We start from the raw sequence: 23,801 nt of genomic DNA, 5'->3' as shown, positions 1-23,801 counted from the left end.
AAATTCCCGAATTAATGTAATACATATACGCTCTAGGTGCACCTATGTATGTATGTACACACAATACAGAACACTGAACATTTTTCTGTGCCTCAGTAGATGACAGAAGTGTAGTTAAAACTTTAGATAAAGATAAAATGTATTCATTGACAAATAAATATGTTTTGTTTACCTTTGTCACGTTAACAGCACCGATGTTTTCACCTCGCGCCGTCGACTGTGGCGTCTTTACCGACTTATTCGGCGAACGTGGAGGCAGTAGACCTTTTCTAGTCTCCATTTGCTGCGATTGTTGGTGTTTCATTGGAGTTTTGTTAATTGAAGCAATATTGTGTTTAGTGCGGCAGCGGACGGAATATGGCAGTTCATTCTAAAAGGAAGCAAACAAATAAATTGAAAAATTCAATTTGAAAAAGTACAATTTGGGGCCGCACTTAAATTAAACAAAGTTTATTCAAAGTATATTTCCATAGTAAGAATATACAGAATTGTTCGAAACTTAAGCAATGCATCTGCGCTCAAACTGAAAAAAAGAACGCTAATCGGCAATTGCCTATAAAAAAACTGATTTTATCCTCAACTATTTCATCAGTGCATATAAAACTGTGCGCTTATTGCTTCATACAAACATGACGTGCTGACACATATACCTTTCAAAAATACACAGTTATTTTGAACATCACAGTGTACTTGTTTCAGCACATTTAGTATTATTTATTCGTAAGACTAACTAAGTTAAAATTTATTGAATGAAATATAGACCGGCTGCTTTGACTCGTTGTGGTAAAAAAATACAATTTTCTCATTCTTATGACCGTTATTAATAAGATTCTTAGGAACACGAAGGCATTTTTCGACATAAGCATCAGAATATTCCATCTAAAACCTTTTTGGGCCTTAGTCTTGGCAATTCCGGTTATTAGCAGATGATTAGGAGTTTGGAAACCTGATGCTATATATTCACATCTTCTCTTCGCCTCCAGCCGTAGGATAATTTTTACTGTCCATTATATAAATGAAAGAAGAACTTGAATACAAATTCAGAGGAAGGGGAATCTGAACAAATACAGACTGATGGCGTCATTTTCTTTGCACACCTAATATTTCATATACATATGTGCAGTATACTTTTTAATAGTCTTGCCGTTGAAAATATACATAGGTTTTGGCTAATTTATAGCACGGTTTTGTTGATCAACCGCAATGTAACTTTTTAATTTACCTGAATTTTTGGACTTTGCTGCTTTGTAGAGGACTCATCCAAACTCGAGTTTCGATCACACCAAATTCCATATGTTAATTATTTTATAAATACATAAATCTTTCTCTGAAACCCATTTGAGAAAAAAATTGAAAATTTCTCATTTTCGTTGGAAGTGACACATTTACACAAAATGTGCCAATAAAATCAATAATTTAATTTTAAATATTATTAAAATGTTTTCTACTGAAATATAACTGGGACAATACCCTCATTTTCCTAACTATTTCAATTAATTTGTTGGTGCTTTTTAGTTGCACGTGCAATTAGAGTTGAAAGTGAGTCTAAATTTTGTCCCCTCATTTTACATTCTCGACTGATACAAAGCTACTAAAACCAAACGTAATCAGAAGTTGGCTAAGTGCAAAAGCTGTAGACGGAAATATCTTAATAAAAACGAAGTGGTTTTGTGTGTCTTGAACACCAAAAACTCAGTTGACTTCCACCACAAAAGGGTTTTAATCGCAAAGTGCTTTGGAAATGTTGCTTTATTGCATTTAATATGCTTCGTAAGAAATTAAAAATACAGGGATTATTATCCAAACTAAAAAACTAAAAGAGACTGCAATACTGGGATCCCAGGATTGGTCACCTATTATGTACGGAGGGACCACTTTACTGGAAATGTTGCTGAGGTTTCGAACAATACTATATATACTTCTCATCAATATGAGGCATTAGTTTCTAAATCATTTTTCTTTTTTTGTTGTAATTTTATCACCCATTCGAGTCAGCTAGCATAAAAAGGTGCCTAAAAATGACTGACCCAGTTTGTTCAACTCGACCGAAATAACTGTGACGCTAATAAAGCACGTCTAAGCTTTGCTTTGGTTGCTGTAAAAACCCGCAAAGTTTTGAAATATTTTTTCCTCAAGTTAGAAAAATGTCCCGTATTTTTATATGAATATATGTATGTAAGTTATACTATTTTCTATAAGTCATTCACCTTTTGTGGATTTCCATTTGAAATATCGAACTGCTCACAATACTGCGGTTGTAGCAGCCGCTTTTGTTGCTGTTGGTGGATCATTCCAGCATACTGATTATTATTAGTGTTAGAGTTGGCACTGCCCTCATTGTTGTTGCAGTTATTAACATAAGTATTATTATTATTATTGCTATGGGAATTGCCGGTGGTTACACCACAGGTCGCACCGTCGTCCATCATTTGCTTGGATTTGTTACAGTTGCTGTCGATTTGCAATTCCACTTCGGAGCGATGCATGCATTGGAAATGCATTTGTGTGACTTGTGTTGTATTGGTCGCCGATGTCGTCTCGGTGAGCAGATCGTTTGAGGAGCAGCTACTACTTCTGGTGCTATAGCTGCTGCTGCTGCCACTTCCACAGCTTACCACGCTGCTTTTGGCAACCAATCGAGCTGCCGACGATGCCAATGCACCGGACTGTTGCACTGCTGTTTCTATTGCTGCCACCGGAGTCAATTGAATTTCGGCGTGTGTATTTTGTGTGTGACTTTGCGACAATGAAGATGACGATGTGTTGATACTTGATGCTTGTGATGCGGCCACTGTTGGAGCTTGCGCTGGAGGCGGTGTTGTTGTTAGTGCTGCAGTTACCAATGTTGCGGCGCGTGCTTCCTTGTTCTCCTTATCTGAGTCGTCACTAATAATGGCGATGGCCGTTGTTGTTGTTGTTACTGCTGTGGTGGATGACACCGCGGACGACTGAACTCCGTCGATGACTATGGTTGTGATGCAGTTGTTGCTTTTGTCACTGCTGCCTTTGTTAGCACATTCACTAGGCAACTCGTTCATTTGTGGCGGCAAGACCGACGAGTACAACCAACCGCCATCGTCATCCGATGATGCGTCAGCGGATTTCAGCAAGTGATGCTAAATGTGTTTGAAGAGTGAGATGAGCAGTGAAAAATATATAAACAAATAATGCATTATAAACGAACACACAAACAAATCTACATACATGCATACATACGTACACATAAAGAAACAAACATGTGCGCTGAGATGAAAAAAGCGATGCACAGAAAATGCAAAAGTCATAAATACAAAGAAGTGCATGCGAATGTGTTCACAGATGTACATATGTATGCGCGTATGTGTGTGAATACAATAAATTGCATACAAACAGTTGGACTAGTAACAAGAGAAAGAGCAATGCAATATACAGATGTAGGTATGCATGTGCATACATAATTAACACTTCTTAGCAAATTGTGGCTGAGCAAAGCCGTTCGTGTTTCGTTTGCAGCGAAATCTCACATTTCATCTCAAAAAGTCAGCAATCGCAATTTACAATGCGATACGTCTCGCATGCGTGCCGACATGATCGCCATGACAAATACTTCGCATGCGAGTTATTACAAGCAAACATTCTTTGCTACTGGCATTGTTTTCAAAAATTGAAAAATTTTAATTCCTTAACTAAATCGAAGCGATTCGTAAGAAGTGACTGCAATCATCGAAGCCAACTCCGTTTTTAGACGTGAAAATATTCAATCGGATAGACCAGATTACATCGACTTTCACTTTTATATTTTTGCAGAGAAAATGTTTTATTGATCCATGACTGCAACGCAGAGGTTGGAGTGGGGATGTAGAGTGGAGTTTGACATCTATGGACTTTAAATCTCCAACGCAAAATGGGGAATTCTTATAAAATAGATTTACCACCCAATGGCGCAAAAGAGCTCTTCTTAAATGACGAGTTTTACAATCTAAATATGTAGTACGTTTGGCGTAAGCATATACATATACATATAAACATAGTACGTATATATTACTCGTATGTACATATATAATGGAATGCATTAAAACAATATGTAATGGAAAAATGGCATTAAACAAATCATGCAACAATTATACCTGCATTTCTATTAAGTTAATTTTAAAAGAAAATACTTAGTTATGATAGCAATTCAATTGCTGGAAAGTTATACAAGTTATTGACTGATGTGTGCAGTTGTAAAGAACACAAGCGGTTAGTATACCCCTCAGCACCGACCACCAACCCTTCACTTCAAATCCAAAATCAAAATCAATTAATTCCATTTCTATTTCTCTTACCATTACCATTACCAATACCAATACCGGTCGGTTGGTGGTACTTACTTCGTTTGTTTGTGAAGTGGAAGATGACAAACCATCGTCGCCAACGCTGCTGCAGTTCGTCTGGTTGTCGGTGTCTAAATGCTTAAAGTAGAAAACGGCACAGTTTTTCGATTTGCGATTAGATCGATTAAACTTGGAGATGTCAGTGTGGTGTTGCTGCTGCCGCTTGCGCAACACGGTCGGCGATTTATTATTGTGACTGTTCGGCGAAATGACAGCGATGCTCTTTTGTTTGGTCGGTGCACCAACCTGTTTGTTATTGTGCAAGGTTTGGAGCTTCTGCTGGGTCTGCGTTGCCGTCGAGGTTTTGTTAGCGGTGTTGGTAATGGCTGTGACGGCTGTGATGGCGACAGTGGAAGCGCTCATCGGAGCTAGCATCTCTTGTTCGCCATCTGTATTCATCGAATTCATTTTCGATTTCATCGGCATAGGTGATGCATTTGCAGACGCATTTTCTCCCTGTTTATACACAACTAAACTGTCAGCGGTATCAGTGTTAGAGGTGTAAATATCAGACTGTATAAGGGTAATGTCGTTGCTGGCACTGTTCTCTCCAATCACCGGTATGCCGAATGAATTTGAATTGTTTGAAATCGCTTTATTTTCTAGCTGCTGTTTTGAGCATAAAATGGCGTTGTACGGCTTACGTTGGGCAGACACCTGCTGTTGTGTTGTCTCCCAGTCGCTGCTCTCCGAATCAGCCTCAAAGTCCGTGAGAGTGGTCGCGCGAGCAGATCCGCCAACACCGCCTCTTTTGTCGAATGTTACCAGTACGGCGCTATAGCCTCGTCCTGGCCAATCAAGTCTGGAACGACCGAAGTCCACTTCGTCCTCGTCCTCCTCCTCCTCTTCGTCGTCACCGTCTTCGCAGTCGCCCTGGATGTGTAGTAATTTCGATTTTCGTATATTTTAATTGAAGGTGCAAGTATAGTTTTTAAATGAAATGAAATTTAACTAAATTGGTGTCGGTTGCGTTCAGGAAAGAACATACAACGGCGAAAAAAAGTAAAAAATTAACAAAATAATGCAATAACCACGTGCGAAAATATTGATACTTATACACCTATCCCCAATAAGCCAATACTACCAAAAAAATTATTTCCGTATTGTTTTTTTTTTTTAAGTTAAAAAAAAAATTATTTTCGTATTGTTTTTTTTTTTAAGTTAATATAAAAAAAAACTACATGTAAACCACCCTGTATATGAACGATTTACTTCCAGTTTTTGTAAAAACTGAACATTTTCGTACAACTATTTTGATGAATGGGCAGTGCTCCTCATCCTCACTTTTTGTATAAGAGAAAAGTGCAACATTTTGAGAAAAGAACACAAGGAGATTTTGACCTGTTATGAGGACGATGAATGCCGGAATATATAATAACAAATCCAGACTTGAATTAAAATTAGTTCTCTGATTCAATTTTGCAAATTGAAGATGAAGTTTTTGCCACAAACTTTAGTTTTTTTCAGAAGGTCATATGTATATCGAATCGTATTTATTCCGCCTTGATCTCTTAACGAATAGATAACATTAGGTCAAAGGCTATGGAAATTCTCGTATTAATTTCGTTCAATTTTAAAGGGTTGGTAGTTTTACTTAAAATCTAAATATAATATTACTTATGTATATGGTACACAAAGAATTTTGAAGAATAAGTGTATGAAGAGTTTTACTCCTGAGTGTACGTACCACTTTTATATATATAAGATTTTAAACCCGATGTTAGTTGAACGATTATAAAAACATCTAAACCAAATTTGCATTTTAGAAATTTTAGTTTCATGAAAGCGCAAAATATGTAAAGAAAAATAACAAAAAATGTGAATTTGGCGACGCCTCATGCACACAATGCTTAGAAAATGCGGCAGTCAAATAAATACATCTGTATTTTATGATGAAAAAAACATAAATATGTCAATTTGATAAGCGCGAAAAACGGTTACCTTTGTAGCGTCGCAATCGACCTCTTTTACCAAATCAGCACAATTCTGTAGTTCATAAATTGAAGAAGAGTTATGTGTGATATCGCTCTCGATTCCGGAACCAAGAATATTTAAATCGTCTTCTGTTGCAGCAGCTTCATCCTCATCGCACTCTGAAGAATTGCATTCATTGTCTTGATCATCAACGTAATTAGCCGCACAAATAATATTCTAGAAGAGAAAAAGGGAATCCCGAAAGTTAAATTAAAATTCATTTTATATTTCAGAGTATTGAGAAGGAGTTTTTGTTTTTGGAAAGTACCTACTAAACCCCTCTGGAGAGAAAGCTCACAGTTCATAAGTAGTTCTAAAGAAAGTTCACAGTTTATGACAACTAATCGATTTTTTCGTTTCTGACAAAATCCCTCGGTTTTTGTTTATTCTTGAAATGCTTAAATAGTTAGCTGCTTCGTAGAATTCAGGGGCATTTGCCACTCTCTTAGTTGTGTCACTTGTCGGTATTATTTAATAAAACTCATATGATTTAATTAAATAATATTCGAAGTAAAGGGCCTTACAATTATATGTGAAAAATGGCATCATTTAAATGTCCACCAAAAGCGCGTCTACATGTAAAATCAACCAAACAGTCGATTCTTTGCGCTACAGGAGCAATATTCTCGACGGCCAGGTCTTGGTCTGCCCGTCCTCCTCGACAAAACCAATTTCCTGAAATTTTTTCACCAACCCTTGAATCGTCGACTCATTCGGAAGATTATTTTCACCAAAAAATCATTAATTTTGCAATATGTTGTTTTTAAAGATCGATTATTTTCATAATAAGATTCAAAGCTGTTCTATCGTATAAAATTGTAAAGTAGACAAATGTCAAAGATGGCATAAAAACGGTACCATCTAGGAGTCATTCACTACAGGCATCCATGCGTCACTTTTGAAACACTCTTTATATATACATAAAAAATTTCAAGTGTCTTTGCGTATAATGTTTGGTATATAAGTATTTTCAATAAAATCTGTTTGCCTTTATTCTATAGAATACTGTGTAAATATTAAAAAGCCTTGATTTTTTTGGTCAAGAACTTATGGTTTCGTAACAATTTGAAACGGAATGTTTAACTTCTGTTCATTGCCAATTACAAATGTTTATAATTAAGTTTATTGCCGAATTCGTGTGAGAATATTTTTGGAAACGTACATTGAGTATTTACTGCATACTTTCGTATGTATGTATGTATGTATGTATTTTTACTATGTATATTTAATAGACACCGCCCTATTAATTTTTGTCAATGCTAATCACTGGATGTGTTATCTACCTTTTCCATGTGCCATGATTTATGGCCAGCCCTATTTTTTCTATTTTGCTTTCAGTACCGGAAGAATTCTATAGAGAAGTGTCTTAGGGTAGCAAAGAACAAAACAAAAATATGCTGCTGCAAATAGTTAATGTTATTGCGAGTTTTGTAAGAAATCGGCAACAAAACATTAACAGAAACCTTGAAAGCTGATGATTAAGTTTTATTTTCCCACATTTCAGTAGGTATTCACGCATGTATGTACTTGTATGGTATTTTTGCTTAGATGTAGAGAATCAATTATTCGATCAAGCAAAAGTTGTATACATTTCTGTTCAATAACCTGCCTGGGTTTTACCATCCAAAGGCTTACACCGGACAGCCTTTACAAATTCAGAGAATTTATTTCCAAAATCCATTATTAGCTAAACAAGTAGCGAGGCGCTAAATTCAGTTCCGTGCAAAACTCGTATAGTATAGCTCGTAATATCGGACGGACAGACAAAAATATAGTTTTAAATAGAAAAAGTGGCCATGTTGTTTATCTAATCTGAATAATATTTACATACATATATCGGATCTAAATGAGCTGGAGAGCAATACACGCCCCAAGTTGGGGGTTTTTAAGTCGTTAGCGAGATTTACGCATTATTTATCCAACAATTGGTGTGGTACCAACCATTTTTCAAAACTTTAATGGCATCATATTTCTTTTCCGGGCTCATTACTTGCACAGAATTTGAGTAATTTTTCATTATTCAAAATAAAAATACTCTTGTGCAAAGTGCGCGGGTATACAAATTCACTGGAATATTTTGCCCTTACTTGTGGTTCAGTGGAATTGTGAAGCGAACTATTCGCACTAAAATAATATTAATGTTAGGTTTGCATGTCGAAATTACTTTTCGTAAATTGAAAAGGTAATGCATTCGGAATCGATTACTAATAGTAATTCCCTTTAATTTGTAATTGAATGTAATTTAATCCCAAAAGAATCAGTAGATCGCCGAGCCGGGTCGCTGCATGTATGGATGTATACAATAGTACATACACATGGTAGAAAAAGTCTGCGTTCACCCACTGTTATAAAGTATTAAAATAATTTAACGTGTTTATCTTAAAACTCTCAGTTATTTCTTTTCACTTATTTCAAAGAAAATTATTCATAGAGGTTATGAACAAAATTTTTTGGAGTTTGAGCTGCGTCGTGTTCAGATAACGGGATTGTAGTACAGTTACTTAAATAGGCTAAGCAGAAAAAGTGTGCGTTCATTTCGAATAGTGACGATTATTTGCATGGCAATTACGTTAAATTAAATTTTAAATCATTCATGTAGTTGACGCGGTTAAGAACAAATCTAAAGAGGGAAACATTGATATTAGAAATAAATTTTTTGCTACTGTGGACCAAAGGCGAAAAGAAATAGATATTGGTGAAAGGAAAATCATTGTAAGTTTGTGGCAAAATAGTAAGAGCTATCGGGAAATCGCGAAAATTGTTGGGAGGCAATACTCCTCGGTCCAAAGAGTGATAAACAACTTCAAGCAAACGAATTGTTTGGAGTCTAAGCCTCGTTCTGGGCGTTCAAAAAAACTGACGGAAAGAGAAGAACGCAACATAACTATTCTTGTGAAGTCTAATCCACGACTAACAGCAAGCCAAATTTCAAAAGATATAGAAGTAAAATACCAAAAGAAAGTACATCCAGATACAGTAAGAAAAATTCGAAAAAGAATCGGATTTCACGGCAGAGTGGCCCGAAAAAAACCCTTCATATCGCGAGTAAATCGACTTAAGTGGATGGCTTTCGCCAAGGAATACGTAAACAAGCCACCAGAGTGTTGGAATAGTGTGATTTTTTCAGATGAGAGCAAGTTTTGCATTTTCGGGATAAAAGGTCATAAAATTATTTGGAGGAAAAACGGAACGGCACTTGGAAAGCAAAATCTGGTACCTACGGTAAAGCATGGGGGAGGAGGTGCCATGATATGGGGGTGTATGGCTAGTTCGGGCGTTGGAAATATGCAGTTTTTTGAGTCGATAATGAACAGACATGATTATCTCGATATTTTAAAAACGAATTTGTGAGAAAGTGCAATCAAACTGGGACTCGGTGAAAGATTTGTTTTCCAACCGGACAACGACCCGAAACACAGAGCAGAGATTATTGGGTTGTGGTTGTTGTATAATGTTCCAAAACAACTTCGCACACCCCCACAATCACCTGACCTTAACCCCATTGAGCACTTATGGGACGTTCTAGAAAAAAAAACAATACGAGAGCGTACAATAACTAGCAAGGAAATGCTTAAGAACGCGCTTAAAGAGGAATGGGAACCCATAAGTCCAGAAATAACAGCCAACCTATATTAGTTGGATCAATGAAAAGACGCCTCCTAGAAGTCATAAATAGCCGGGGATATCCAACTAGCTATTAATTTTAAAACATTTCTATGATCTTAAGCCTTTTATTTTATTATTATTGAAGTGAACGCAAACTTTTTCCGTTTAGTTTGAATGGCCTTTTTAATTTTATGTGATCTCATTTTAAATTTGATTTTGTTATTGGTAGCGAAATATGTGTGATAGTTACGTTTAAGTGAACTTAATAAAACTCATTAAAAAAAAATTCTGAAATATTTATTGTTTTGAACTTTTTCTAATGCAAAGAATATTTGCATAGGTGAACGCAGACTTTTTCTACTATGTGTATATTATATTATAACTTTTATTAAATAAAAAAATGATATTGAGTGATGAAAATCTTTATAATATTCCGATGGGTTGATTAATTTTGCGCCACCTTGTATGTATGTATATATGTGTGCATATGGCCGTCACGAATCTAGGCATTACACTAAAGAGCATGTATATTTGAACTCATGAAATTCTATAAAAAAAATTGTTTAGTGCATTTTTTACTACAGAGAATGAAATCTTGCAGCCTTTTATTTTCTTGAATTAGTTACACTTAATTTCACGAAAGTGTCGCATGATCCATATGAGAAAAATACGAGAAAAAATTCATTGAATACTATAATAAAATTAACGCGATTTACTTTTAGTTTTTTGTAACAATTAAAGTTTTTATACGACTGCATGCATCTGTATTTCGACGAACTTATGGAGTTTATTTTATGAGCTGTAGCGGAGACCCGATGTCATGCGAACAATCAATTAACAAACCAAGCCCTGAATTTGAATGTCGAGCAAATCATTCGTAAGATGGTGCCAGAAACCAGAACCAAGGCTTTGAAAAAATGGGTTAACAAAATTCGATACTGCGAAACCAGAATTCATGAAATCGTCTTCCATAAATATTGAAAGTATTTGCTCTTTTAAATAAACCAATAATATACAAAAAAAAATTATTATTTTTTATTTCAAAAAATAAACCACTACATGGACCACCCTGTATGTATGTGTAAATGTTTGTGTTACAACACCTGAAAAGCAGACAGTCTTCTCAAACTGGATGTTAAAACTTCGAAAGCTAGCACCGGCAGCTATTGTGACTTATGAGATTGAAAACTTAAGTAAATATTGAAACAAACCTTTTTTAATTTCACTTCGTAAATTATGTAAAAAGTGTTCATTAATTCAGCTAATATGAGCTTAATGATTGACTGTAAGCTGAAAAATTAATGCTATAAGCATTTAGGCAAATTCCAAAGCGAATCGTGATTAATTGGCGTCTGTGATGCTGATAAAGCGAAAGCCAACCGTTGTGGAAGTTGAAGCCGTCGTTGAAAAACATTCGAAAATTCATTATGCAATAGAACTGAGATGTGATTTACGAATAGCTTTGTCAAACAAAAACTATGCACGCATGCGTATAAATATATGTAGTTTATTCACAAAACTAGTAAGTTATATTTCAAATATTTAAATTGTACAGAGGGTTTAGGAAAATCAAAATAATAAAAAATAGTAATAATTGCCTACAAATAATTTCAAAGGCCAAACTAGCCGGTGGTCATAAGTTGTGTGGTCGGTTGTGGTTCACTTGTGCATAGCCATCAAAACGAAGCATAGAAGGAGTGTATTCGGAAGTGAGCAAAACAGGTCGTTGGGAGCGAGGGAGAATGTTTCTCGCGCCCTCGATAAACTATGGCAGGCAGTTAGAAGGAACAAAATGCCATAAAATCTCACCAAACCCTCCCTAAAACTTGATCAGCAGTATTTCGTTTTGGTTCTTAAAAATGTTAATGATTGCATTTTAGAATAAAATTGGTTTAAATATACTGGACTACTTTTGATTCCTCATACCAATATGACTACGCTCCACCAATCCTCGATAAATACTTTGAGCAAATGTATGTACATACAGTCAACGTCAAAAAAAAGTTAACAGCATGTATTGACAAGTTTTGAGTATTTATTTATTTACTTTTTAGTTTTAATTATTCTTTAAAAAAAAACACAGTTCACACTACAACAAAAACAATATAAAGCAAAGTTTCAAACGCCTACGAAGCAAACGTCTTCAAAAATCCCACCGCATTAAGACAATAAAACATAGTGGATATGTTATAGTCGGGCGTTGCCTTTCTTTTCTGGACTTATTATTTCTAAAACCGATAGATGGCGCTATAATGCAAATTACAGGTATATGTAATTTTTTAATATTGCAATAAGAGAAGTGACTGCATGTAATTCTTTCTAACTTTCTTCACTAATCACTTTTGAAACTTATCAGACAAAGTGAACATCTTCGAAGGCAATTAACCATTTGAAAATCGAGAACGATGCATGATCTATCGGGAAGCACTCGTAGCCTAAAAGTTTTCAGCAGACTTAAGCGCAGTGTTTTTCGATGCTGTCAAAATCATTGACTTTACAAAAGCAAGGAGATAAGTTCCGATTTAATCAAGGAAATAATTTCAACATCTTCTCGTTAAAATATGAAATAAAGTTATCTTAAAAAATTATGGGAACACCTATGGAAAATGGATATTGAAAAAGGTTTACAGTTGTGGGTGTTTGTATAATTGAAAAAGTTTTGAGCTTTAAAAAGGTGAAATTCTTAATGTCATAATTGAAAATTTAACCTGTCTGAAGACATAAGTTTGAAAATATTACATTTGCCTTCAAATTTTGATGTTGAAAGAGAAAATTGGGTTCATAAACCAAACAGCTGTGAAATCGCACCAGCAACACTTATTGTTAATAAGGAAGAAACGCTTAACTTATGAGAACCGATGGTGTTTTTTTTAAATATTAATACACATATATAATACATTGACACAAAAATTATAAAGAGGATTTACTAGCACTCTTCGCTTAAGAATGCAATGCCTTCGGAGTACTTGAACTCAGGCACTTCATCCGCAAACGAGCTTTCGGTTTTCGCTCAATTTTAAATGACATGTGCATTTTAAGAAGGTGTCACTGTTACTGGCATGTCGCGCGGTTTCATGAAATTTCACGCATATTTCACGGCAATGTAATTTGTATGAATTTGACAGCCGTTTCACGTGAAACGCGAATTTAGTACTATGATTTAGTATTTAATTAATTTTAATTTTAATTTTATTTAATTAATTATTAAGTAAATTTGCTTTTAAATAAATTTATTTCTTTATTTATTTGTCAACGTTTAAATTCACATTGTTAGGTTACATAGTTAGTAGCTCGAACATAGCGAAACCGTTATGTTCCTTGTACATGGTTTTTCTTGGAGGCAGCTTCAATTTCTTTAACTGTAACTACAGTTAATTGAAATGGCGAAATAACGGTATGTATGTATGTATGTACATCCTCCGCTCCCACAAGTAATTTTAATCCATGTAAATGAAATATTTACGATACGTAAAATATCTATACGTTGTCCTCAGCTTCCGTGTCTGCTAATAAAAAAAGGTACATACACCGTGGGGCGAAAGATCTCTACTGCAGATGGTTAAGTTGGAAAATCAAATAACAATGTGAAAATATTTATTTTTTGTCAGAAACTGATTTATGGGTTCACAAAAAAATCCACCACCGACAACAAAGTATTGTTTCATGCTGCAACATGGGCATTGACGGCAATGTTGCAGCATATTGATTTAAGCTGCATAGCATGTCATTGTTTTTCACTTTCTTTTTCTGTCTTTTGTTTTCTCGAAATCTGTTTGTGAATGTCGGAAGGTAATAACAAAAAACGAGAGATGTAATCATGGCATTTTTTCTAAGTTAGTGACTTGTAAATTTACGATTTTTTCTTACTGAGCCCACTCCACTTAGCTGCACTCTAAACTCAGTTTTTATTGTACAATAATCATTATACGTTTTTCTGTTTAATGGCTAATGGTTAAACTACCTTTGTTGCTCTGCAATGCATTATGATTTAATTTGTTTGGCTGTCGCACTGGCCTTAAGGTAACGACGTCAGCTAACAGATTGTCTGCTGCGTGTCATACTAATGGTGATTTAAGACCTTGTGCACATCAAAAATTACCCCATCGAGCGTGTCTAGTAGGTCCAGCATGCAAGCATCTGCTGCGAGCGGGTCATCGATAGCCTCATTTGCCAATGTAATTGTCGGCTGCTGACCGCTCAACAATGCTCGTAACAGGGCTTAATTAATGGCTCTAACAACCGACAACTGCCAGTCTAGCGGCTGACACCGAACATGCATGAACGTCAGCGCAAGAGCTCTTATTACCCGACCAGCGCAGCATTTATTAGCGCGAGCAAAAGCGTAGCAAGGGAAATTGTCGCCACCGACAGATCGCTTCAGAGCCAATTACTAGCAAACTTTGATTTGAGGTCATTGCTCGCCATTTGGCTGCGATGATTGATTTTTGACGTTATTTGATCTTTTTTATAGACTGATATCCAATCTGGGTTCACTCTTCCTCTACGATTGTGTGGTTAGTGGTTTGGCACATCACGGCCACACACACAAACTCAATCGTAGCAGAATGCGGGTATCGATCACTAAACTTTTACTCTTCGTTGTTCAGCTACGTAAGTATAAAGCCATATAAAACTGTGAAAGTTTGGCCAAACTGAACTGCTATGGCTTGAAAGTTGTAAATTCAGTGCTATTTGATTGATTGCACATCTCTGGCCGTATGAGTAGAACAACACCTATCAAATGGCGAACGGAATGTGCAGCGCCAATTCTAAAAAAAATCACTATATTTATACGCAACGAAAATAACACCTTTTCGAAGCGCTACTGATGGGACCAGGCAGCGAAATGATTCAAGATAAATGTGCTCTGTAAAACCTGTTGAGGCACCAGCAGCAATAATGGAAAATTATTTTCATCAAATGTAGAGCAATGGAAATCTGTACGCATACAAATATAAGTGCGAATGAGAGTGTACAAATCACTTTTAGTATGAAGATCTTGCTTGTATTTGACTTGAAGCGAACTGCAGACTATCATCAGACGATCATCTAAAGTGTGGGTTTTTCTTCAATATCGTGCCACTTTTGCCATAGTGAGGAAAAGAGTAAATGAAATGGGCTGGAATGAATCCACCCGGGAAAGCTTTGTGTTATTTACCAAACGATCAGATGGAATCTTGGCACGACGTCAAATCGAGTATTTAAATATCAGTGTCTCATGTCATCATCTAAATAAAACAAAAATAAAAAAATTTTTAGAACATTTACAGATCTTAAAGTTTTGCCTCGAGCAGGCAATTTTTTTTTCTTCCAAGTTTCATTCGTTTCGAGTACCTCGTTCTAGTACTTACCCACCAGATCTCAGTTCTCACCGCCTTAATGTTAGTAAATTAAAGCTCGCCAAAAATCATTGAGGAATGTACGGCAAACATGTGTGCATATTTTTCCGTTTTTCTCGCTCTTTATAAATAAAGTTTGAAAAATATTTAAGAAAACCTATAAATATTTACTTATTTTATATACTAATATTTATGGGAGGATTTTTGAACACGCACCCTGTTAAATTTACATTTGTTGTAAAAATCAATTTACTGAACGGCTCTGTACTACTGACACTGGTCTCATTCCAACACCAAAAATAACTCAAAGTGTATTTGGAATGTTTAAGATCTACAAGCTCCAGACGCCTCTTGTGATTTGGAGGTAAAGTTAGGATTCAATAATAAACATAGAAACTGGTAGAAATTGCCTCTCGGGTTATTGGGGATTCTTTAACAAGCATACGATTTTTGGTCATTGCTTCAATAGCCCCGAGGAAATAGAAAACTATCGGACAAATTTATCAAACTTACCCCAGTTGAGCTTTTCTTGCGCAGCAAACCGTCAAGCCAAAGCTGCACCTCGAATGCCTTCAAATATAACAAGTGATAACGGTTCTGCAAGCGCTCCAAGCTATCCTCAACAATCTTGGAATTTGCTGTTTGTTCAAAATCAAAAGAACCAGTAGTGGAATTAACAGATGGCTTCTTCGGCGACAAATACGATTTTTCTGCAGTTTCAATTCCGCTGCTGCTATTGTCACTGCCTAATTCACCATCGGCTCTGTCAGCTGGTGTCTCTGTTGACAATACTTCCTCTTCGTTGGATGTGACTGATGAATTGGTCTGTTCCGCGATTGTTGTGCTGCAACTATCAAGAGATTGCAGCTGCTGTTCCTCTTCTTGCTGTTGTTGCAAATGCACCTGCCCTTGATGCTTTTCTGATGCAGCCCGAATGCAGGCGCTTACCACTCGTGCATGTGATACGATTTCATGGTACAACACCTGAAAGGATATAAAAGTTTATACTTTATAAATTTTGTGCAACAATTGAAACCACACTCAACACATGGAGTGAAATCTTCAGGCAAGCAACCATAAATGCAAATCAGTTAAATAAGAGTAGAAAAACAAATTACATACAGCATACATAAGTATGTATGTATACTTAAACGGCAACATTTTTTATGAGTAAGTCTAATCTGTACAAATGTTAAGATATATTACAACAACTTCTTCGTAAACAAAATCAATTTCGTTAGCAAACGCAAACCAACGTGGTGCAATGAGACACTCAAATTAATGATCATACATGTGTATATACTTATACGAGTATGTGCATACACGCGTATTTATGTGAGTATGTTTATGTTACTTCAACTGCTTTTGCTTGAACATTACATTAATCATCTAATCTGATCTGATCGCTGCAACACCGAACGCCCACCCTCCGCCCCTGTATGTGATTCTTCTTCTTCCATGGCCACCTAAGCATATGCATATGTACATATGTGTACATGAATGCGATTGTGCTTTTTCATCTTCGCATTGTGCAAGCACAAGCTGACCTCTTCAACTCTTGCATCATGATCACACATTGAACCCTGCAACCGAGTACAATAACAATTCCTATACATATTGATACATTGTCAATGGTTGTCGGAAATAAAAAAAGTGAACAAGATGATTTTTGAAATGTTCATATACGACCAGTAAATTGATGGCTATGCCAATGGGTGAGAGGAGGGACGCAGAATGTTAGCTTTTGGGTGCAACTCCATAAAAGACAGAGAAAATATATAATGATAAATTCGCATTTCTTCTTAATGATGGGATGATGATACGCTCAGCAGGTGAATTTTCGGATGGGAACTAGTTTGAGCCTTGTCCTTTGTGAACTCGATTTTTCCATAAAAAAGTATTGAAACAATATAAAGAGCCTACGCTAGGTAGCGAAGTTGCCTGAAAAAAAAATTTTTTGCAGTTATGAGATGAAAAAATTGGGCAACAACCTCAACAGGCACAACAAAATTTCGACAGAAAGCAGAATAAATAATAGTAAAATAATGAAATTATTTCTGCATAATAGACGCATTTTTTCCTAATTTTCTTGCCTTCACGTCTGCCACAATGCAGCTGCCTAACTTGTTCAGCAGTAAAAAGGTAGCAGAATCAAAATTTTCTCACTTTTGGAAAATTTCTCATCAAAGATTTTTAGTAACCGTTTTGATAAAAAATATAAGCATATTTGGATATTAAAGGATTTTTTATAGCATTGCAGTGAAGTAGAATCGATTTTCATATCTTCATAAGATTCCTCCATTTGCGACCTCAAAATGCATTCAACATCTGCAAACGATTCGAATCAATGCCATTTACCCAGATAGTTTGCGCTCACACAAAAGCATAAGCGAAAATAAAAATAAACGTTGAAGCAACAGCAAGAAATCACATAGACCGAAATAGTCGAGATATGCGTCATGTTCACTGGTCATGCATGTATAGCATTGCACGCAACGCATCACACCAAGATGCCGATATCGCGCAAAAGTTTCGTTGCTAAATTTCGGTACATGAAACATTCAGTGCTTTCCGAAGATTTAGAACAGGCATTTTGGCATTCTGTCACAGCCTCTAAGACTATTGCGGGAATGCCAATGATGGAGCGGAGACCTCCCTATATCAGGTGTCGAAACGCTGAATTCCAAAACATGCTTATATTACTAAGAACTTTTATTTGTTTACAAATATGTAATATCAAACTATTAACTCTGCTGAAAAGTTTCCACTAATCAGGCAAACCAAATTTTACCCATTTCAATCCGATATTTGAATTTCATACAGAGCTAATTTTGCTGGAAATAAACAAGGTGTGGCTTTCATTTTTCTCATGAAGCTTTAAAGTGAAAGGCGTTTGCTTAGCCAAAAAAATTAGAACAAATGAGTAATGGGTACACCAAATAGAATGGGTATGGCCGCTTTTAATAGGAAGCAAAGGCGAGCACAGAATGGAACGTAGACATAAGATGAAGGTGATTTTTGCTCATAATACTCGAAATGAATGAGTAATAGAATCTGCAGATCGCAGAGAATGCAAACAAATGGAAAAGATTGTGTGCATTTTATGTTCACTGGTGGAAGGTCGCTTTGTCGTTTCAATGAAATATAATATTCAATTTCTGTTGGCTGGCTATGCGCTGGAAATTTAATTTAAGTTTCAATTTTATTTAAATTCTCATTTGTCCCACAATATGATGTTGCTACAAATAAGTACATATATGTATGTATGTATGCAGCTAAGCATATTAACATTATTAGTTTCTGCCGCACTGGCTTTGGGCGCACAGTGCGGAAAACATATGTATTTATATGTATGTAAGTGAATATGCATGTACCTACGAGTAAATAGTATTGCATGCCGAGATTCGGTCATTGATAACTACAAAAACAGGTTCCTATAATTTTAAATTAACTTTTAATATAATATATCTTTATTTCCCTATTTTTCACAATTTGAATAAAAATAAAATATCACATAAAATAAAAAACATCACAGCGGCCGCCGTAGCCGAGTGGGTTGGTGCTTGACTCGAATCACGGTGAAACACCAAAATGAAGAACATTTTTCTAATAGCGGTCGCCCCTCGGCAGGCAATGGCAAACCTCCGAGTGTATTTCTGCCATGAAAAAGCATACATCTAGGTATAGGTTCGAAACGTGACTAATCATATCGTCAAACAGTGTTTTTTCACTCACACGGTTGTAAAAATTCATATTTTTAGAACGCGATATATCGAATGAAAGTATTTTATATATAATATTTTGTTGGACAATATATTAGGTAGGTAGGTAAGATGGCAAGAGTACCCCAGGTACACTACAAGTAGCACTTACGTACCGTTTTGATACCATAATGTGGACCACTACTTGTGAAAGGATTTAGAGAAGAGAAAACAACCGTCTACAGCCATCCAGTGCTGTTGATGTAGCGGAGGAGAGAAAAGGGATCTAGGCTGGAGAATTTCTTCAAGTCATCCCCAAAGGGCACGCTAAGGAATCTCAATCGCCTAGCCGCCAGAGCCGGAAATTGCAGAGAAAGTGTTCCACAGTCTCTTTCTCTGCAGGATCCCCACAGCTTCTGCAATAGGGGTTGTACGGAATTCCAAGCTTCTCCGCATGAGTACCGATCACCCAGTGGCCAGTGAACACCGCAATGAGCTTGGAAATTGAATGGCGGGGGATTCCCATCACCTTAAGCGTTCTGTTTCTATCGTATTGAGGCCATAGTGTTTTTGAAATAGCACACGATGAGACAGACCTCCATTTGTCTTGCGCTTTTTATAGAAAGAAATTGTGTAGTTTCCCTTTAACGACGGCCAAGGGGATACCGATGTCTGAGAAGGGGACAGCTGGAACCGGTTCTGCCGATCCCTTCCTGGCAAGCTCATCGGCAATTTCATTTCCCTCTATATTCCTGTGCCCAGGAACCCAGATAAGGGAAATGTTTTCTGCACGTTCGAGACGTTTGAGATATTATTAATTAAGATATTTATTTTCGCTGTTAAAACTTTACCTTCATCTCTTAAAAGCCAAGAACAGGCACTCGTAGGTCAAAAGTCTGTACGAAAGATATTTTCCTGGGTTCATTCTACATTAAAATATTTATGCAGTAATTTTTAGTCAAACCATTTTTTTAAGAAATATAGTATTAGACGCTCAAGCCATGACATATTTTGCAAATCTAGTGGAATGACAAAAAGAAACACTTTTGCATTTGTGGGTGCTCAAATATGTAAATAATTGCGCACGCATACTTTGCTAGGTATTTGGCCGAGCTTCTCATACAATATGTGAAGTTCGTTGTAGTTGTTGGTGTTGTATGAGCTTACTAGACCCTGCCAGTGAGGTGTAGTCACCGATGGTCATGGTCTTAGTCATCTAACGGTAGGCCCAGAAAACGTGCTGTTTCGACAGAGTGGGTCCAGAGGAAAAAGGGCATAAGAGGGCATGCGAATAAATGGTTGGTATAGTGCGGTGTGTCTTCACATGACGGACATATATTGAGTATGTTGGGGTCGATTCTGGATAAGTAGAAGTTTAACCTACTATGCGGGTCTCACGAGGCAGCTGAAGTTCGTAATTGATGTTGTCTATCTATGGATGTTTCATGTTCGTGGTAGAAATCGTCGTGCACCTTAGGCATATTTTTATCTTGCAATATAATGTCCGAAAGCTATCTTCGAAATTGAAACGACCTCGTCGTATTCAAAAACATAATTAATGAAGTTATTGATTGTTCAAGCGGTAGTTGTGACAGCTATAATTTTTCACGGCCCATAATTCACACTTATTACTACTTTAAAATAGCTTTTAAACTAAACCTTTGGACATAAAATGCTTGCAGACACAAATACAAACGTAAATGATGTGGATATTAATATGAAATATAGGCAAAAAGTGGGCGGAAATGGCGTCCTTAGTCAGTGAAAGATGATAGCAAACTCATATTTAAATCCCAACTCGATATTCAATGCCACTGTCAGAGCACTCTTATGCGTGCACACGCACACAGACACGTATTTTTGAATATTATTTTTTACCTCCATTCGTAAGTGTCAAATATTTCGATGGAGACTAGCAAACGTCGGATGCGCCGGATAATACAGTGTTTGTTTTACATAACTAAAACATTCCAAAATTGTGAGTTTTACATGTGGGTGTCACTTAAACACTCCGATTTGAAGCTCATCAGCAGAAGAGCGAAGAACTCACCACGAAATCGCTACACACGTCAATTCAATGGGAAAAAAATTTAAATAAAAATGACTGAAAAGTGTGCGATGACATCGACAAATTAGATAAGTCTTTATACATTCGTACATAGAAATATGTACATTAGGGCGGGTTAAATTTTTTCTTTAATTAGTTGCGGCGACTGACAATTTTGAACAAAAAAGTTCGTAGAAGCATAGGCATAAGCATAGCTCCGAAATGGATTTCCTCCTTATTTTTAATTTAAGTTATTAATCCCAATCACTTTTATTTTTCGAATGTCTTACATTTTTTTTAAGAAATTTTGGGTACGATACATTTATTTTTGATGTTTATTATGCTATAACCTGCAGTGTTTTTCATTAATCCAACTGAGGTCCGAACGTGAAGGCGGAGGTGCGTGCTTTTTTAATTGTATTTCTAATTTTTCATTACACTTTACAACACAAAAACATTTTACGTTTCGACTCTTTTCTCGCGTTTAAGGGGGTAGTATGGTTAATTCGGTGTAAAACAAGCATACTTTTCGAAATTTTTTTTGTCGACACAGTTGATTTATTCAAAATTTTAAAATTACTTCATTATAAAGTCATATTTAAAGAATATTGTGTGAAATTTTCATTGATTTTTATGAAGAAATGAGTTGGTGGCAGCGAATCTTCGCGGACGTCTCATAAAAAAGTTTTATTGCGGTGTCCCTCAGAACTCATTACTGGATCAACTAAAATCAAAAAACCAAATTGATTTCATCAGCTAATAAAGTTTCGCAGGTAACAACGTCGAGTTTTTTTTTTTTTTTTAAATTTTGTCATATTTTAAAACAACAAAGTTTTCAAGTTTTTTTTATGAAAAATCGGTGTTTTGACTTCAAAGCGCTTTAAAAAATTTAAAACAAAAAAAAAAAAAAATTCGACGTTGTTACCTGCGAAACTTTATTAGCTGATGGAATCAATTTGGTTTTTTGATTTTAGTTGATCCAGTAATGAGTTCTGAGGGACACCGCAATAAAACTTTTTTATGAGACGTCCGCGAAGATTCGCTGCCACCAACTCATTTCTTCATAAAAATCTGTGTCGACAAAAAAAATTTCGAAAAATATGCTTGTTTTACACCGAATTAACCATACTACCCCCTTAAGTTGATTTTTGAGAAGAGACTTATAGTCGGATTTTATGACAAATGTTGTTGCGGTACATTTTAATGTCGCACGATGGAGCGCCGAACCTCAGTGAATTTTAATAATTTATAATTCCTTATAAACATTAATAGAAGTTGTTCATCTTATTAGCTCAAAGTGCAATCAGGTTAAAGGAGATTGACCTCTGGAGGCAATCTCTCAAAGGACATGGTAGCATTTTCGGGCAGTTAACACCGTATTTCTCCGAACCTCGAACATATCTCTCTATCCGCAAACTAGAGTTTGAGGGTCGTGCTAGGACCATCTTTCCAAATAGGCAGGATTGGATTGAGGGGAAAATCTGCACTGAAGCTTGTACTTCTATCTTCGCTGACGGTTCCAAGATGGAATCGGGAGCCGGAGCAGGGGTTTTCTCTAAATCAGCCAATTTATCTATCTCCTTTAAACTGCCGAACACTGCTAATGTTTTTCAAGCAGAAGTCTTTGCGCTCCTGCAGGCATGCAAAATGCTTAGGGAATGCGGGAGCGAGGGAGATATTAACATTTTCTCCGATAGTCAAGGCGCGATTAAGGCTCTGACGACGCCATGGTGCAGAACGAAATTAGTAAACTCCTGTAAGGAGGAGATCAAATCTCTTGGGTGTGCAGGTAACATTTCTTTGATCTGGGTTCCAGGACATAGGGACATAGAGGGAAATGAAATTGCTGATGAGCTTGCCAAGAAGGGGACTGAATTGGCCTGAGAGACCTCCTACCCGGCCATCTCCCTGACAGATATTAAAGGGGAACTGCACAAATTATTTCTCAGGAAAGCGCAGAAAAGATGAAACTCCATTTCTTCGGGTGCCATTTCGAAAACCTTTTGGCCCTAATACGATATACGAAGAACGCAGAAAGTCCTTTGGACTCCTCTCCATTCAATTTCCAAACTTGTAGCTGTGTTTACCGGTCACTGGACGATCGGCACACACGCGGAAAAGCTAGGGTTACCATTTAACCCCCATTGCAGAAACTGTGAGGACCTTTCAGAGAAGGAGACTGTTGAACACTTTCTCTGTAAATATCCGGGTTTGGCAGCTAGACGACTAAGGACACTGGGCGCCCCTTTCTTCGACAGCCTGGGGTAGTGCGCCAACCTAAATCCAATCAATCTCCTCCATTCTATCAAAAGCTCTGGCTGGCTGTAGATATCTGCCGGTTGGAGGTCTCATAATGGTATCAAAACGGCGCTTTAGTGCTAGATACTTGAGGAGTGCCAGACCGGCACTTCAACCATTTCACCTACCTACCTGTTCATCTTATACAAATAATAAAATAGTAACTTCAAGCGTTATTCAAAATGAAAAAAATTTTGAAAAATTGTAAGATTTTATGTTGCCTGCTCCGTCATTCCTTATGAGATATTAACACTCTATATATCATACCATTACTAAATATTTCCCTTTTCATCGAATATAGGTATAAATATACATTTAAGGAGAAATACGAGTATGAGTTTCAACCTGTGAAAAATTTGTTTTATCGACTCAAGTCCAGATTTTTGTATTGATCTTACAAAACTCGGAGTTTAAAGTTTTTTCTACTTGACTAGGTCAGAAAAATTTTATTTTTGTCATACAGTGTAATACTATAGTGAAA

General features: G+C 36.4%; 1 protein-coding gene across 4 annotated transcripts in view; it reads right to left on the bottom strand.

The window, feature by feature from the left end:
- Nucleotides 1-23,801, bottom strand: part of LOC128861299 (klarsicht protein) — a 190,494-nt gene that overhangs the window by 24,847 nt on the left and 141,846 nt on the right. For 3 of the 4 annotated variants that reach the window (XM_054099335.1, XM_054099336.1, XM_054099337.1), the window contains exons 6-10: nucleotides 15,788-16,258; nucleotides 6,297-6,506; nucleotides 4,353-5,228; nucleotides 2,208-3,116; nucleotides 173-370 (exon numbers count right to left, since the gene is read on the bottom strand). In XM_054099335.1, coding sequence (XP_053955310.1) covers nucleotides 173-370; nucleotides 2,208-3,116; nucleotides 4,353-5,228; nucleotides 6,297-6,506; nucleotides 15,788-16,258 — 2,664 coding nt within the window. The remainder of the gene's footprint in view (nucleotides 1-172; nucleotides 371-2,207; nucleotides 3,117-4,352; nucleotides 5,229-6,296; nucleotides 6,507-15,787; nucleotides 16,259-23,801) is intronic. The other variant, XM_054099338.1, reaches the window with a different exon arrangement.

This window comes from Anastrepha ludens, chromosome 4, assembly GCF_028408465.1.
Source record: "Anastrepha ludens isolate Willacy chromosome 4, idAnaLude1.1, whole genome shotgun sequence".
Taxonomy (NCBI): Eukaryota; Metazoa; Arthropoda; class Insecta; order Diptera; family Tephritidae; genus Anastrepha; species Anastrepha ludens.
This window is presented reverse-complemented; position numbering and strand designations above follow the sequence as displayed.